The sequence below is a fragment of the Cydia splendana genome, chromosome 16 (genome assembly GCF_910591565.1).
Source record: "Cydia splendana chromosome 16, ilCydSple1.2, whole genome shotgun sequence".
NCBI classification, from domain to species: Eukaryota; Metazoa; Arthropoda; class Insecta; order Lepidoptera; family Tortricidae; genus Cydia; species Cydia splendana.
In genome coordinates this window covers 12,263,523-12,281,181 of record NC_085975.1, presented here as the reverse complement: position 1 = coordinate 12,281,181, position 17,659 = coordinate 12,263,523, and the positions used below count along the sequence as shown (strand labels likewise).

Below are 17,659 nucleotides of genomic sequence, written 5' to 3'. Positions count from 1 at the left end.
AATCGTTCAATTAATTATATTGAAATGTTGGACCAGAAAATCGTATATGCTATCTCGTGTATCGATGATCAAATACAGGGCTAAAAATTATCCAGATCTATTTCGACATCATATGTAATTTGAACTCTAAATTTTATACTAAATTATTGCGGTATTTGTGGTTGATGTACAAACAACAATACATAATTATCAGCTCTGTAGATATCAGCTTACCTTCTGTAGCATTGCATGCAATAAAACATTTTCCAATTTACCTAAGTATTTACACTAGCATATAAAGGACAATCGTCGACCTGAGAACGGAACAAAGAACATTTTATCTTGGTGGAGTGCTTTCATGCAAAACGGGTTGCAATTTTTCAAAAAGGTAATTAAGGTGAAATACTATACTTACCTATAACTAAGTTGAGCATACTCCTCATTTCTTAAACTTTATCAGTGTGGTTATTGCAGAACTAAGTACTTATATGATGCTTATATGTATGTATAAAAGGTGCTTGGCCTTTATTATATTTTAAGAAATATGTTTTTTTTTGTTTTGGGCGATATAACCTACCCAGGATGGATTAACGAAAGTAATGCTCATTACAATTAGCTAATTCTACCTATAGTTCTCAGTTCGACGACCCAGCACTGATTTTTTCGTTAAGATTTAGGATAAGTACTATGTTCTTTTTCTGATTCTCTAAACTAAAATAATAGCTAAGTTGGGATAAAACTAAATGACTATTCGGAAATATTAAAAAAAAAAACACTTAAAATCTATATCACCGCTATATTTTCCGCAGGCGCTTCACAATGAAAAGACTCGTCTTCCTCATGTTCCTCACTCTCCTGGTCTGCCAAAGCCAAGCCGAGGATCAAACATACACAACCAAGTACGATGGCATCGATCTAGACGAGATCCTGGCTTCCAGCCGGCTGCTTACCGGCTATGTCAACTGTTTACTAGACCTAAGGCCGTGCACGCCTGATGGGAAGGAGTTGAAAAGTAAGTTACAGCCTATTCACCAAGTACGATGGTATCGATCTAGACGAGATCCTGGCTTCCAGCCGGCTGCTTACCGGATATGTCAACTGTTTACTAGACCTGAGGCCGTGCACGCCTGATGGGAAGGAGTTGAAAAGTAAGTTACAGCCTATTCACCAAGTACGATGGTATCGATCTAGACGAGATCCTGGCTTCCAGCCGGCTGCTTACCGGATATGTCAACTGTTTACTAGACCTGAGGCCGTGCACGCCTGATGGGAAGGAGTTGAAAAGTAAGTTACAGCCTATTCACCAAGTACGATGGTATCGATCTAGACGAGATCCTGGCTTCCAGCCGGCTGCTTACCGGATATGTCAACTGTTTACTAGACCTGAGGCCGTGCACGCCTGATGGGAAGGAGTTGAAAAGTAAGTTACAGCCTATTCACCAAGTACGATGGTATCGATCTAGACGAGATCCTGGCTTCCAGCCGGCTGCTTACCGGATATGTCAACTGTTTACTAGACCTGAGGCCGTGCACGCCTGATGGGAAGGAGTTGAAAAGTAAGTTACAGCCTATTCACCAAGTACGATGGTATCGATCTAGACGAGATCCTGGCTTCCAGCCGGCTGCTTACCGGATATGTCAACTGTTTACTAGACCTGAGGCCGTGCACGCCTGATGGGAAGGAGTTGAAAAGTAAGTTACAGCCTATTCACCAAGTACGATGGTATCGATCTAGACGAGATCCTGGCTTCCAGCCGGCTGCTTACCGGATATGTCAACTGTTTACTAGACCTGAGGCCGTGCACGCCTGATGGGAAGGAGTTGAAAAGTAAGTTACAGCCTATTCACCAAGTACGATGGTATCGATCTAGACGAGATCCTGGCTTCCAGCCGGCTGCTTACCGGATATGTCAACTGTTTACTAGACCTGAGGCCGTGCACGCCTGATGGGAAGGAGTTGAAAAGTAAGTTACAGCCTATTCACCAAGTACGATGGTATCGATCTAGACGAGATCCTGGCTTCCAGCCGGCTGCTTACCGGATATGTCAACTGTTTACTAGACCTGAGGCCGTGCACGCCTGATGGGAAGGAGTTGAAAAGTAAGTTACAGCCTATTCACCAAGTACGATGGTATCGATCTAGACGAGATCCTGGCTTCCAGCCGGCTGCTTACCGGTATATTGCAAGTCGCCCCTACATAAGTATTGTTGTGACGATTCAAATAAGATTCTAGACTTAGCTTTTAACAGACATAATTTACCTAAATAATGCCTGTTAAAAGCTACGTCCTACCTAGGTATCCGTAAACAAATCTATAGTTGGGTCTGGTTCTATGGTTTTGTCATTAGATAGGTAATTCTTACTAAATATTATGATTTTTCATCCTAATAGCAAGAACTCTACGCTAACCTACTGTTGAAAGAAGGAGCCAGTTTCTATAGATGACGATGACGTTTTATGGTTTTATGAATAAATTATTGTATTGTATTGTATTGTATTGTATTGTATTGTATTGACGTTCCTAATAAACCTGCATTATGTGGGCATTATCACTTAAAAGTGTACCATTTACTTTATTTCGATAACCCATTAACTTTTGGGTTATTTCTACTCAGAATCACGAGGACTATCGATTTAAAAAGAAAAAATATGTCCCCAAATAAATGTCCATTTTGTGACGCATTTTCATATACATACATTTTGTATAGACCATCACAAAACTGACACCCAAAATGTGTACGAAAAACTGGGGACACTTTTTTTCTTTGTCTCATTCAATAGTACTCGTGATTCTGAATCTAACCCAAAAGTTAATGGATTTTTCGAAGTAAAGTAAGTGGTACCATTTTTTCTGAAAACCCCCATGTAAAAAATTATACATTATTATTGCAGAGAACCTTCCCGACGCCATTTCCAACGACTGCATCAAATGCACGGCGCGGCAGAAGCAGGGAGCCGACAAGGTGATGCACTACATTATCGACAACCGGCCTGACGACTGGGAGAAGCTCGAGAAGAAGTAAGGACATTTTCCGTGCCTATCTCTCTCTCTCCCTTTCCTTCCTTGGAGACACCATCAACAGTTCTTGTCCGGATTATAAAAACGTTGTTTTGAAGATGCCTAGGGGTTGTCACATAGAATATAGGATGTACCCTTATTTTATCGCCAAATTTTATGCAGAATTATGTTATACAGAAAATTATTCATATAATTATCCAATAGCCCATTTTTAGGGTTCCGTACCCAAAGGGTAAAACGGGACCCTATTACTAAGACTTCGCTGTCCGTCCGTCCGTCCGTCCGTCCGTCTGTCACCAGGCTGTATCTCACGAACCGTGATAGCTAGACAGTTGAAATTTTCACAGATGATGTATTTCTGTTGCCGCTATAACAACAAATACTAAAAACAGAATAAAATAAAGATTTAAATGGGGCTCCCATACAACAAACGTGATTTTTGACCAAAGTTAAGCAACGTCGGGAGTGGTCAGTACTTGGATGGGTGACCGGTTTTTTTTTTGCTTTTTTTTCGTTTTTTTTTTTGCATTATGGTACGGAACCCTTCGTGCGCGAGTCCGACTCGCACTTGCCCGGTTTTTGTTACAATTAATTCTGTTTCATCGATTATTCATTCCAAAGAAACATATTTTGTAACCTGATTAAAATTCAGAATATATATTCAAAGATTTTTAAATAAAATAAAAGACTAACTGTAGAATTACTATTCATTGAATATTATTTGTGCGGCACTACAGTTCACAGAATATTAATTTCAACAATTATTATTTTACTAAATTACCTTTCACATACTCGTAGTATATTAATTGAAATTGCTAAAAAAGGTTAGTTAATTGAGGTTAGTTTAGGGTGGAAAAGTGGGTTAGGTTAGAACTGCGACCCCCAAGAAAACGAACTGTTGCCAGAAAAGTGGGATAGGTTAGGTTAGAACTGCGACCCCCAAGAAAATGAACTGTTGCCAGAAAAGTGGGTTAGGTTAGAACGGCAACCCCTAAAACCCCTAAAAACGAATTCCTTCCAGAGAAGCAGATTGCGTTTAATTAACGACTCAATAAATAAAATTCGACTAAATAACTATTCTGTATCTTAAATTTTAGTGAACCGTATTTATAAGAAGTAACTTTTCTACAGATCGATGATTCTGTGAAACGAAATTACGTGAACAAATTGTTCTTGAAACAAAAATATGTTTAAAATTTTTTGGTGAAACATAACTAATCCGAACTAAAATTATTTGAAGTAAATATTCTGTGTAAAGATTATTTTGCGATTTGAAATTACGTGAAAAATTATCTGTGAAACGAAAATCTGCAGAAAAATCGCCGGCAAAACAAAGGTAAACCAGAATATACTTAGAATACTTACTCCAATATCGACCTGGATAACAAAGCTCTTGAGGAACTGCCATACCTATATAAGTAGCCAGATTCCGTTATATAAGTAGGTGATTTCGGATGGTTTACCTATGATTATTTACCGTCGCACTCGATAACATCAAACGCCTGTGGTTTTATGACAAGCAATTGTCGATTAACCAGATATTTCGAGCCTATGTTATTTACACGGTTGGTCGAGGCAAATATAACTTGAAATCTATCATTCCTCTTAGACTAGCAAAGGTTACATCCATAGCATAAATTGTGAATTTCTATATCAGTCGCGAACCATTTATATTTTTGAAGTGAAAACTTCTTTAGCGGCGCTGTGCACTTTTTGTAATGGGGAAAAAATGTTAAACTCGCGACAGGTCACGTGTCCGTAAGACGTAAGATTCGTAAGACGGACACGTGACGATCGAAAAACTGTTACAATGTCATTGAGTTTTCACTTCTGCCGGCACTCCCGGAGTGCAACCCGTTGTTTTTTTATTTCTATAGGATCCTAAATCTGTCCATCTTTTAGTTTTGTAAGGTACTGAACTTTTTGACTGGTGATTTAAGAAATATCTAATAGGTAACAATATCTACATTGAATATTGTTTATTAATCAAGATAATAATTGTTTGTCATACTTCAGATACAACTCCGATGGATCCTACAAGAAAAAATACCTGGACAGCAAAGTGCACAAGGAAGACAAGACAACCGAAGATGTAAAACCAGCAGAAGGCGAAATTACCGAGGAAACAAAAACCGAAACGACCGAGGAATAAAATCATGAAGAAATGGCTATGAAAACCGGACACAAAGATTAGAAAGTCGCTAATAAAGGGTTTCTTATAAAGAGTTGGGTAGTTTATTGGATTTTACGTCTGGTAAGTCACCAGTCCATTCACTATGGAATAATATATATACAAACTTACTAGAATTAATACACTAGCGGTGCCCTAACCTAAGTAGGTACTATCCACTTTTAAATACATCTACTTAGCGCCACTTGCACCATCCCACTAACCCAATGTCAAAGTGTACTGGTAACCATGGTAACTCCAGGTGTATAAACAGGCTAACCCCGCGTTACTGAATGGTGCAAGTGGCACTTAGTATGGTGACGTGACCTTACGTGGGTACCAACTTAAATTGGTGCCCTTTATTGTACCTGTACCTACCTATTTTCTTAAACGTATTGTTCAAGGAGTCTCACAGCTGGCTGATGCCACCGATAGAATTTTCGGGTCAAAAATGTCGCGTGGGTATGAAAAAAATGAATAAAACAAATGTATATGTTATCCCATTTTTAATACAACATGTTACTGGGGACCTATTTGATCCATCGTCAGTCACTCTTCTATTAAATTTTCACTTTTGCCAAGTAAGCAGGTAACATTAAGTTTTCCTTCTAACAAGTCCGACAGGCCAGCAAACTAATTATTGTACATTTTATTCTATTAACATGTAAACTAAAGTACCTACCTACAATCAGCCTCATGATACAATTCAATCATTCATCATTTAAGGGTTCTTACTCTTTTAGTTTAAGCGATGGATTCATCAAATCAATTTTAGGGATACCTACATTTTTATATGAGTGGCAGTAGAGTTGGATGCCATTCAGACCGACAATTCGTCAATAATGTGTCCAGTATAGAGATTGTTGAAAACAACTACATATTAAATATTATTCTATGGGACTCTTAAATTTCTTGTGCAGCGCTTCTGCCCCTATGCTTTTGATAAATATTACTTTATGGCACAATTATAATCCTAGAAACTAAAACGCTATTCCATAACCTTTTCCATAAGGTACCTCTTCACTCGCACCTTGGCACCGGGTAGAATAAATCGGTTGGCTCGCACACTTATCACTTCTTCAGGTTCGCCCACGGTCCTGTATCTGTCCGTGTCTGGCGCAGAGGTTGTCCGTCTGTTTATATATTGCTCCTTTACAAGAAGGGCAACCCTACAATGTTTACCGAGATATGTAGAATAGCACGAAGTAACGCACAATTTTTTTTCAATACATTATACTTTTACCTCCATAATAGAGGTATAACTATTACAGAATTCACAGAAAAAAATACATATATACATACCTACATATAAATTATAGAAAACTTCAAGATAAATTATGGTTGCTAATTTTTACTCATATGAGTTTCTAATCTCAGAAACATTAGATTAGAAATCACTAAACCTTATAAAATAAAGTCCCCCGCCGCGTCTGTCTGTTTGTATGTTCGCGATAAACTCAAAAACTACTGAACGGATTTTCATGCGGTTTTCATCTATCAATAGTGATTTTTGAGGAAGGTTTAGGTGTATAATTTGTTAACCCGTGCGAAGCTGGGGCGGGTTGCTAGTAGAAAATAAAATCGTGGAATTAATTTCAGATTTTCCTAGTCAACTTCTTTTTGAGTAGCGGTGTGACCGATCCTTATAAGCACTTAAATATTTTTAATATGTTTTTCTCTCGATTGAATTTTTGGTATTTTTATAACCGAATTTAAATTTACAATAATGTTTCAGAATAAATTAGTATGCGAGCGATAATACGCGATGACTGTACCCCTACCAGAAGCCCTAGTGTAAATTTCATTCGATGGCGTGAAGTGACGTACCTACGCGTTTGGGTTGTCTCATTTTGTATTGGATTTTGAGTATCCATCCCGCTTGGCGCGCTGTTCAAAATCCCATACAAAATGAGAGTAAACGCGTACTTCACGTCACGCTATCGAATGAAATTTACACTAGGGCTTCTGGTGACGAGTCGTTATAATTAGCTACTATAGTGCGTTGTAGGTACGTGATGTGTGCTCTTATCCCAAGATCCTCTGAATCGTCTTGAGGCCGTCGTACCTGGTGAGGAACAGCTTCCAAGAGGAGGGGTCGTGCGCCATCATGGCCGCTATGACGCGCCCGGCGTTCTCCTTCTCCGCCGTCGAACAAGACTTACAATCGTCTTTGATAGCTTGAATTATGATATCTAGAAAAAAAAGAAATTTAGAATACCCTCAGACTTATTACCACCAATAATAGGTAGTTAATAATTAAACAAGGCGATTGCAAACCAAACTCAAATCAGTTCACCCTATTGGAAGCTACGATAGCACTTAGAGACACACAGATTCCTACACTTGTTATAACACCCCTATTTTTGCGTTGGAATTTAAAAAGACTGATTAATATAATGCATTTTGTCTTCTCAGGTTCTTCCCCTTTGTGCAAGTGAAATTCTTACCAGAAAGTAGGAAACTAGGTATACAAAACGTCTTGCAAAGTGCATGGCCACTTAATGAATGATTTCTATTCATAATATGTGTATGTAATTAGGAAAAGTAAAGTAAGCAGCTAACACTACTACCTATCAATAATTGAAAAAAAAAAACATTTGAATAAGCTGAGAGCGGCAGTCTTATTGCCATTTAGGTAAGTAACTATATTATATGCGACAAAATATGAAACAAGGAAAACACTTACTTTTCGTTTCCTTCATATCCTTAGAGCAATAATGGTCAGCCGACATCAAGCATTTCACATCTCTCGCGGGCAGCGGCTGAATCAGCTCATTCAATCTAATTTTAGCTTTCGTCACCTTCTTCTCAACCTCGTCCACAACTGAATTTAGTACCGTAAAGTCTTCATCACCGTACGTCACTTTGAAGCCCATACTCGTCACCCCTTCGCTCAGGGTTCTGTCGATTCCACCGGCCGTCGGTTCAGCTGATGTTAGCCGAAGAACCAGAAGGGACAGGAAGATTTCGGACAACATTGCTGAAGGCTGGCAGTGTTCTGATGGCGAGTGGTGGTCCAGTGGCGAGTAAGTGGCCGGTGATGCAAGTGCACGTGATGTTAATTGTCCTGTTACTTGTTTGTTTACAATAACAGAATGAGAGTTGTCAGGAGTTAACAACAGTTTGGTTAGACAATGGTATAAATTATGGGTTGAGTTTGACAAAGTTGACGCGTTAATTAATATGTAGGTAATGTGTAATTGCCTTATGCGGACTGCTATTATATTAATAATAGCTTTGCCATCATACAAACACCTACCTATTTAGGGTTCTAGAGAATATACGCTCTAGAGAGTTTTAGGTCAAAGTCCTAAAACGCTATTATTATTGAGAACATTGAGTGATTCACAAAATTTTAAAAATAATAACAGATTCAGTTCATGTGCCAATAACTCTTATAAATTGACCGAATCTACAGTTTTAACATTTAAAGAAATTTTAAGAATCAAATATTTACTAAAGAAAGTAGTACCTAGTCTATTCTGTCTGTATGTTAAAGAATCGAATATCATATTTACATTTTATCATTTCTAATAGTTTTTTTTTAATTAGATACAAGTCAATAAATACCTTCAGAAATACTTAATAGCTCTAAAAATTAAAAAAAATGTGTTTAATTATAAATAATGTACGTCTCATTACGGACACAGGTACATATGTTACACAAAAAAGGCAAAACAAAGTATACTGTACTTAAGCGAACTTATCCCTATAGTCCCTCTCTCTTCCAGTCGTGAAATTATATATCAATATCAAGTCGATGTAGATATTATAGTTGACGACCCCTGTGCTTAGGATATTCGGGGCGCGCGTGCGTCGGTCGTCCACAAACAGCCTTCGTCCCGCAGCATACCAAGTGGCAAACACTAATGTTGACGTTCCAATGGCCACTGTTTACAATCTCGTCCCTTTTCTTACGAGGTCGATATTGTCAATATGTGCATGCTAGATAATAATAATTATCTTGCGATTAGCGCGAGATGCTACGCTAAAAAGTAATTTCAGGTTATGGGCCCAGCGCGCTTTCACTGCGAGATCGATTACTATCGATTTTCAGCAAAATAAGATTTATTTGGATAAAGGAAAACTAATTAATTTTGTTGATAATGGTATAATGGTGTATGTACAGACACGGTGTTTTTTTTTAAACTCCGTTAACTTCGGGGTATGGATAAGTACATTTAAGGAAAACAGGATGGCTAGAGATTGCAAACCGGATTGATTTTCAATCCGGCCGGATCCGGTTATGTATAAGTATATTAAGGTTAATTAAATGATAAATTTTTCAAGTTTTATGCGTTATATGAGAAACAAAGGTTACAAGTTACAAATGTATTCATAAAACAAATATTTGAAGTTAATAAGAAATAACTTTTTAACAATAAAATAAAACTAAGTGCTGATTTAGACGGCGCGCGAACTCGCATGCGATTTTAGTTACAATGCGGACTGTTGGTTACGTCAAATTCGAGTTTCATTACATTGCATCGTCTAATTGAGCCCTAAGTATTAAAAGTGTCACAATGTTAGTCTCAATTTAAAAATAATATTTGAAATCTAAGTCATTTATTAATTTTATTATTTAATCATTCACATTCTGCTCAAATTTACGTTTACAATATACCTAATTATAAATTATATTACATTCCAAAGCCTGTTAATAATGGGATAATTATGGGATGGGAATTGGAACTCCTTGAAAGGACAAGTTTTCGTAACTGTTCTTTGATGGAATTATTTGTAACGCTGACATCCATTCTAGTAACATGATATTTTACTTTTAACCAAAATTATATGAAATGCGCTCCAATATTATCTTGCTTAAAAATAGTTTTATAGCCTAAATCATAAATAAATGTATAATCCATGAATAAGTATTTGGGGACAATCTTATACAGATCGACCTACTCGTAGCCCCAAGCAAAGTTTGTACTATGGGTACTAGCTGGGTAGTACTACTAGGCGACAATATATATACGTACCTATAGTAAATTGATAAATACATGCTTATATACATAGAAAACACCCATGACTCAGGAATAAATATCTGTGTTCATCACAGAAATAAATGCCCTTACCGGGATTCAAACCCAGGACCATCGGCTTCATAGGTAGGGTCACTGAATGGTCACTACCCAGCACTAGGCCAGACCGGTCGTTATACACATGGCTTCCATGACATCTCCATCCTTTAATTTTTACTTCTAAGTATTTAAGTAAGTAATCGTTGTATCGATATCGTGCCGATTCGTGCCACCAACATGAAAGAAGAGGAAATCCTCTTCTGTTCTCAACCATCGTCATATTAAATACCTTTTCCATTCGTTCTTTATTCTGTTTAAAACCCTTGCGACACGGTCGCCGACAAGCCTTCTAACCGTCTGACCTTGGTCTATCCTTGGTCAGTTTTGGTCAAATTTTGTTGAAAACAACTGTCTACACGGTCCGGGACGGACCAAGGCCACGCGGTCTGAAGGCTTGTCGGCGACCGTGGAGCAAGGGCTTAACTTCTTTCTTCTATCCGTCACCTTTATCTCACCTAAAACGCATAGTAGGTGCTGTGTACGGTCTTTTTTTCTATTTTCCCGGATCCGGTCCGGATCCGGTGATTTTAACCGGATCCGGTAGCTCCAGAAAAGTGCCGGATCCGGCCGGATTACCGGATCCGCCGGACCGGATTGCAATCCCTAAGGATAGCATACCTAGTTAATTTTCAATTTTATTTTATTATTTAAGTGGTGGTGTGGTAGACCAGAAGTTTCGGCGAAATTGCTCGTAAAATACCACAGGCGTTTGATTTCTCCTAGGGCGTGAGTCATAGAAAATTAAAAATAATCCTTATTCAGTTTCGTAATTATACAATTTGATCTGAACATTAATTTGACTTTCTTTACCTGTGAAGGCTGTGAATAATTTAATTGAAATTGTTAAGGAGTTCGGGTTAATGGGCCCTTTTAATTTGTTTAGAACACACGGAACGCACACGGCAACAGCCGGTTTTACGGTCGGGGTAAAGCAGAAGGCCTACCGCGAACGTTCGACGTCTTGCCTCTCTGTCGCACCTAGCGGTAGGCCCTCTGGGGATGAGTTCACGGTAATGTAGCAGTGACTGATTCCAATCTCATACAATTAGGTCCCCTGCTTTTATTATCATGGCGTCCACGGTAAATAAAAGCGCCAACTAGTTGTCTAATAGCAAGCCGTTCAAACCACAATATTGATGCAGTGCGTCAGGAGTATGGTCATTTTCCCCTTAAGCCTTAAGTGTACCGATCCCCTCCCCCCTTCTACCCTAATAAATTAATAAAAAGTAGTCATTAACGTTTTCGATACAAGGGAGCGTACCTACTTCATTTATAAAAAGTGTGGTCTGTATTCACTTTGAATCATTAGATTCATTAGCAATATTAGCAATTAAAAAAAAACAAAAACAATAGTGAATTTTAGGACACTGTTCCTTTACCCCTCAATTCATTTCATGGTATGCCATCTGTTCCTTTTCAATATCTTTGTCCAATGTGTATGCGTCTCACATTTTGCTTGATGAGAGAGTGACTGGCTTCTAACTACTGGGGGCCTAGCCAAGATGGCTATAGTTGATAGAAAACGCCAATCGAAATTAATAACGTATGGAAAGAGGCACGTGACTTTTTGTAAATTTGTTTGTCAATGTAAGAGTGTTTTGTCTAGGCCCCCTGATTCATGTAATGGTGGTATTCCATCTGTCCAACATATTGGTCCAATGTGTATATCGTCTCGCATTTTGCTTAATGAGAGAGTGAGATGCAATGACATTGACAGAAATTTGACAGGTGGAATACCACCCATAGACTTTTTATCGGATCCTTACATATCGATTCTAATCGTATTCCATAATTGACGTCATTGATAAAAATTGTGGGTCCTGACCTCTTGGACTTTCCATGTTTATTTTGACTAATTAAGGCAAGTAATAATTCACCCATAGCACAGAATAAATAATAGCACTATGTACAGAAGGTTCACTCTATAACAAAACGCGTGTATTACGAGATAAAAGCGCAAATGCGAGCAGTTGCCCGCTCCATAGCGGTGCGCGGCAACTACTACTGCTAGACACCAAAATTGGTGTGGGCCCCATGTACTTGAAGCGACGCGACGAAATCCCGGAGTGAGCCACGCCTGCCCATAGTACACTCTTACATACTTAACTACTATTGAACTAAAAATTAAAACAAGCACAAATAATTTTCAATATTTTAATTCTTTTTCAACAACTCCTCCATCTTTTTGGATGCTAGAGACATATCTAACTTATTCCTAGTGCTCTTAACTAATACTCCTAACAATGCCGAGAATACTTTCACTTTCCCCTCTTTGTATTGCTTCACCAATTTTGGATTATTCTCAATCACTTCCATGCACTTCTTAGTGATTTCTTCTTCATCTGTCACCAAGGCCCAGCCTTTCTCTTTAACAATGTTTACGGGGGATTTAGCAACATCAGAATCTACAATTTCTTCGAGAACCTTCTTACAAACTTCCAGACTAATTTGCTTTGTTACTAACATATCAACAATTTCTTTTAGCTGTTTTATAGTGATGTTACATTCTTCGACGTCTAGATTTTTTTTGTTAAGCACGGTTAGTAGATCATTGATGAGCAAGTTGGCGATTTTAGTTGAATTTTTAGCGTTTTCTGAAGTCAAGCTCTGGAAATATTCGAGTAGGATAGGTTCGTTGACTAGCTGGATGGCCGTATCGGGCCGCAGTTGGTAATCCTGGATGAGTTTTCTTCGTGAGTCCTCTGGGAGTTCTGGTATGGTGTCTTGTATGCGCGGCACGCTCAATACGTCTTGTGTGGCGTCTTTTGTTTTTAGGTTGACGCGGAGCGGCGGGAGATTCGGTTCTGGCATATACCTGGAAAGAGGAAAATGTTCTTTAACTATTGTCATGAGAAAAACAAATTGCCCTTTGTAAAATTAAAAACTGATAAAAGTGAAAAAGAGAGGCTTTAATTAGCTTTTTGCAAATTTTAAACGGGGGGAAATGTTTGGTATAAAGCTGATTAAATGTCATAGTGTTTCGTACAGGTAGTATCATAGGTGCGTTGTCCAACAAAACCGATTTTTGGCTAATGAAAGTTATATCATGTTGTTCTTCCCTAAAGGGGCACAGATTACCAGTTCGCCGGACGATATGAGCCTATCAGTTGTTCGGAGCTGTCAAATTTTGCTTTTAACTGACAGGCCGATATCGTCCGGCGGACTGGTAATCAGAGGGCCCCTTTATGCACATCACAATGTCATAAAAGAGATATTAGCTTTCTCAAGGTGTAAAGTTCGCATGTCATATGAAATATCTCCTGTTCATCTAGTCGATTTTCTTTGATTCACTTTAGCTATCATTCAGTAACCTGTCTTTTCCATCTCCTATCGTTGCTTGCAGAGAAAGAACTACTAGCAATACTTGTTATACAGTGGAACCTGGATAATTGCAATCTCAAGGGACCGGCCATTTTTTGTCAATTAACCAGGTTTTTCATTTAAGCAGGGGCCTATTGCATAACAAACTACAACTAATATTACAAGCGGAACTCCTTTTCTAATTTCACTTATTAAATAAGGAGTTCCGCTTGTATTATTAGTTGTAGTTTGTTATGCAATAGGCCCCAGGTCGTGTCAATTAACGAGGTTCAAAAAATCGTTGTGTCAATTATAGAGGTCCTCATTAATAGAGGTTGCGTTCTCACAAATTTCTTTTACGGAGGTGCAAATAACCATTGAAAGTAGATTTACACGCTTACGTTCTGAGTTTCTGGTCTATATATTGCTTCTGTCGATACTTGCACTTTTACACTACATTAATTACTACTTTATTTTCTTATTAATCATTTGGGTTTAAAAAAATTCCTTGAATTGTAGAAGAAAGTTTTATTACAATGTAAAAGCATACTTTGTTTTTGATGTAATCAAAACTATTTCACCTACTACTGTGATAAATACCCAATAAATAAATTGAATTCTGGATGAACATATAAATAAAATGATCATTGCTATTAAAATATTGTTTCTGCTGTCTACAACTACATTATTTCAATTACAGAGGTAATAAGTAAGACTCGTTTCAATAATAGAGGTAAAAAGAAGACCAAAAATAACGGATTTCTTTTAGCACAGTGTCAATTATAAAGGTCTTAGTTGCGATGTGGTCAATTAGAGAGGCAAAATTACGAAAAGCACTAAAATCTAAATTGCAATTATACAGGTTCCAAAATGTCAATTATAGAGGCCTTTTGGTCTCAAGGAACCGGGACCGGACTTTTGGTTGCAATTATTGAGGTTTTCCATTTATCCAGGTGCCAATTAACCAGGTTTCACTGTACTTGAAAATTTGTGTGGAATGCCACTATAGTCCGTTTTTTACAGATTAGAAATTTTATAACCTCTAAAGTTGTGGTAACTTTATTCCTCCTAAATTAAATTTGAGTAACCGTGCACTGAATTATAGTGTCGTCTACATATTATTGTACTGCAATATTAGATATTTTAAGAACCCTAGCATTTCGGAAGAAAAAGTTAATTACCACTACGGTTGAGTTATTCTAATCTTAAATAAAACCCGGCCAAGTGCGAGTCGGACTCGCGCACGAAGGGTTCCGTACCATTACGCCAAAAACAACAAAAAAATCACGTTTGTTGTATGGGAGCCCCACTTAAATATTTATTTTATTTTGTTTTTAGTTAGTAGTATTTGTTGATATAGCGGCAATAGAAATACATCTCTATTGCCGCTATTTCATCTGTGAACATTTCAACTGCCTAGCTATCACGGTTCATGAGATACAGCCTGGTGACAGACAGACGGACAGATGGACAGAGGAGTCTTAGTAATAGGGTCCCGTTTTTACCCTTTGGATACGGAACCCTAAAAAACGGCCCAAAACACTAGCAACATTGGAATGATGCCCACCTGTAATCTTGCACTTGCTCTTTGTCCCGCATGGCGACGGTGACGCGCTTGGCGGCGTCCCACGCGCGCGTCTCGTTCACGACGCGGCCGCCGCGCGACAACACGGCGCGTTGTCGCGCGATCTCATGCTTGATCGCCGCCGCCACGCCGCGGACTGACCCGATGTTTTTTATCTGAAAATTTTCAAAAATTAAATTAGCTGCAAAATAAAGAAATAAGGTACCCTTATTAAAAAAAACCTACACAGCGTTTGTCATATGAACGTTGACATTATGATTACAAACTATAATTTGCGAGCTAGAGCAAAGAAGCCTTGGGCCTGCAACCCACAATCATTTTGCAAAACACACTTAAGTAGGTACATGTCGTGATATTATTAACTTAGGCATCCTTCTGCGACTCAACTCAGAAATCATGAAATTTACCATGCAAATAGCTTTAACAGGTTAAAAACAAGCAGACACAAGTTGTTAAGAAAACCAATGCGATTCAGGGCACGAAAATCGAAAGAATAAGAAAAAATCACATGACAACCTCACTTCTATTTTTTTGTACCCATAAAAGCTGCAACCATACACGTTTCCATCCTGTAAGATGGGTCCATACTTAGAGTTAAATAAACTAACTACACAAAGCAACAAGAAAGCAGGGTAACATGGGGCTCACCTCAGTACGTGTGGAGAGGGGGTCCCCGGGGCGACGCAACGATACATTCGCGTCGACGCGCAGTGCGCCCTCCTGCAGACGGCCCGAGCACGCGCCGAGCCGCTGCACAATCAGCAACAGCTCCTTCACCAGCGCTGCTGCCTCTTCACCATCCTAGAAATAATATTGAGCCACTCTTGATCAAAAAATATATTTGTGTGCCACCTTTATTTTTATCCAGGTTACATAATACTTGGTCAAGCAAATCTTGGCAGTAGAAAAAGACGGCAAATGTGAAAAATCGCAGGTTAGCAACACTACGTTTGAATTGTTCGAAAATCGCGTGTCATTTATATCTTATCTGTGGAACTTTTTTGTTTACAATTTCATCATTGTTCAATGTACATTGCTGCTTTTTGTTCGTTTCCTAGGGATACCATACTTTAGTTTGCTTTACATTGCTACTGACATATCCGGCTTGACAGACTATAGTTACATTTCCTAACTATTTTGTTCATCTCATTCTCTAGCATGCTCTGTTGGTGAAGTTCAACTCTTCATACAGTATACTCTAAGAGCTAATATGCACAAAAAAGGTTAAAATTCTGCTAGAACATTTAGTTTATGAAGGTTAAAATATAAAAACTACTGTGTATTGTTATTCTATTTGGTCACGACATGGTGAACTTCACACAAAATTTAAGTTATATAGAATTCTCTCAATCCAAAATGTATATCAGCAATCCTTATATTCAAAGGTCACTAAAAAGTTCTAGTCTGATAATTTTAAGTCTTTTCTCTAACAGCCTTCATAATATATCTGTTTATCTAGGTATTAATGTTTCTTCTAAACACAAGTATAACAATGTATAACTCACCTCCAAGTCAGGTTCGAACACCAGTTCAATCAGGGGTGCTCCAGCCCGGTTGAGGTCCACCAGGCTGCGCTTAAGCTCCGCGTCATGAAGGGATTTGCCGCTGTCTTGTTCCAGCTGGATTTGCTTGATTGTTGAACTCTTTTTGTATGGTTTCTTGTGAATTCCGGGAGTATATACCTGTTGGCAATCAAATCACAAATTATAAAATATAACTTGAATTTTTTTATGCATTAGTGGGATAAGATCGGAAACTACCTGAAAATTAATGACTCCATCACTGGCTAATGGGGCTCTCTGTTGTGTAATTTGATAACCAGCCGGCAAATCGGCGTAAAAGTAATGTTTTCTATCAAATGTTGACACTTCGTTAACTTTGCAAGAGAGAGCTAATGCCGTTTTTATTGCCAATTCTACACACTTTCTGTTCAAAACAGGTAACGTTCCAGGTATGGCGGCATCTAATAAAGCTACACAATTGTTCACTACACCACCAAAAGTATTCTGAGCGCCGGAAAACAGCTTGGTTTCGGTATTTAACTGTGCGTGAACCTCCAGCCCGACCACACTTTGCCATTTATCGACAGAGACAGTCGAATAGCTACATTTACGCGTGAAAGGATTTTTATAGTGATTGTACAGGCGTCGAGGAATATTTCGCAAACCCATTTTGATGACCTTGCTGTTATTAATATCACAATTTCCTGTTTTTTCAATTCATTACAAAATAATGTAATGTATATTTTGAGGTAATGTAATTCTAATTTCTAATGACAGAAGTGACAGCACTTGACAGCTAGATTTTTTGACAAAAATGAACGGGGGCACTGGAACATAAGATTATTCCATTCAATAAAGTGGAATGAAAATAAATAAATCACTTTTGAAACATAAACAATAAAATAATTACTGATAAAAATGTAACAATTCACAGTTCCACGTTTTAATTAAGTTACGTAACAAACACAGGTGCACGTCAACTTCGAACAAAGGTCTACTCGAACAATCTACTGTAAGTG

General features: G+C 38.2%; 3 protein-coding genes across 3 annotated transcripts; 1 reads left to right on the top strand and 2 right to left on the bottom strand.

Annotated features, from left to right (window-relative positions):
* Positions 1-788: 788 nt before the first annotated feature.
* Positions 789-5,172, top strand: LOC134798334 (ejaculatory bulb-specific protein 3-like). Its single transcript, XM_063770742.1, has 3 exons — positions 789-991; positions 2,873-2,999; positions 5,016-5,172. The coding sequence occupies exons 1-3, from the start codon at positions 799-801 to the stop codon at positions 5,149-5,151; spliced, it is 456 nt and encodes a 151-aa protein (XP_063626812.1). The 5' UTR covers positions 789-798; the 3' UTR covers positions 5,152-5,172.
* A 909-nt stretch (positions 5,173-6,081) lies between these two features.
* LOC134798293 (uncharacterized) lies at positions 6,082-8,307 on the bottom strand. Its single transcript, XM_063770688.1, has 3 exons — positions 7,856-8,307; positions 7,235-7,361; positions 6,082-6,338 (listed from the first exon to the last, which is right to left on the bottom strand). Exons 1-3 carry the CDS (start codon positions 8,145-8,147, stop codon positions 6,158-6,160), a joined length of 600 nt encoding a protein of 199 aa, XP_063626758.1. The 5' UTR covers positions 8,148-8,307; the 3' UTR covers positions 6,082-6,157.
* A 4,086-nt stretch (positions 8,308-12,393) lies between these two features.
* On the bottom strand, positions 12,394-17,324 carry LOC134798292 (glutamyl-tRNA(Gln) amidotransferase subunit B, mitochondrial). Its single transcript, XM_063770687.1, has 5 exons — positions 16,899-17,324; positions 16,644-16,820; positions 15,787-15,939; positions 15,121-15,293; positions 12,394-13,068 (listed from the first exon to the last, which is right to left on the bottom strand). Exons 1-5 carry the CDS (start codon positions 17,307-17,309, stop codon positions 12,408-12,410), a joined length of 1,575 nt encoding a protein of 524 aa, XP_063626757.1. The 5' UTR covers positions 17,310-17,324; the 3' UTR covers positions 12,394-12,407.
* Between the last annotated feature and the right edge of the window lie 335 nt (positions 17,325-17,659).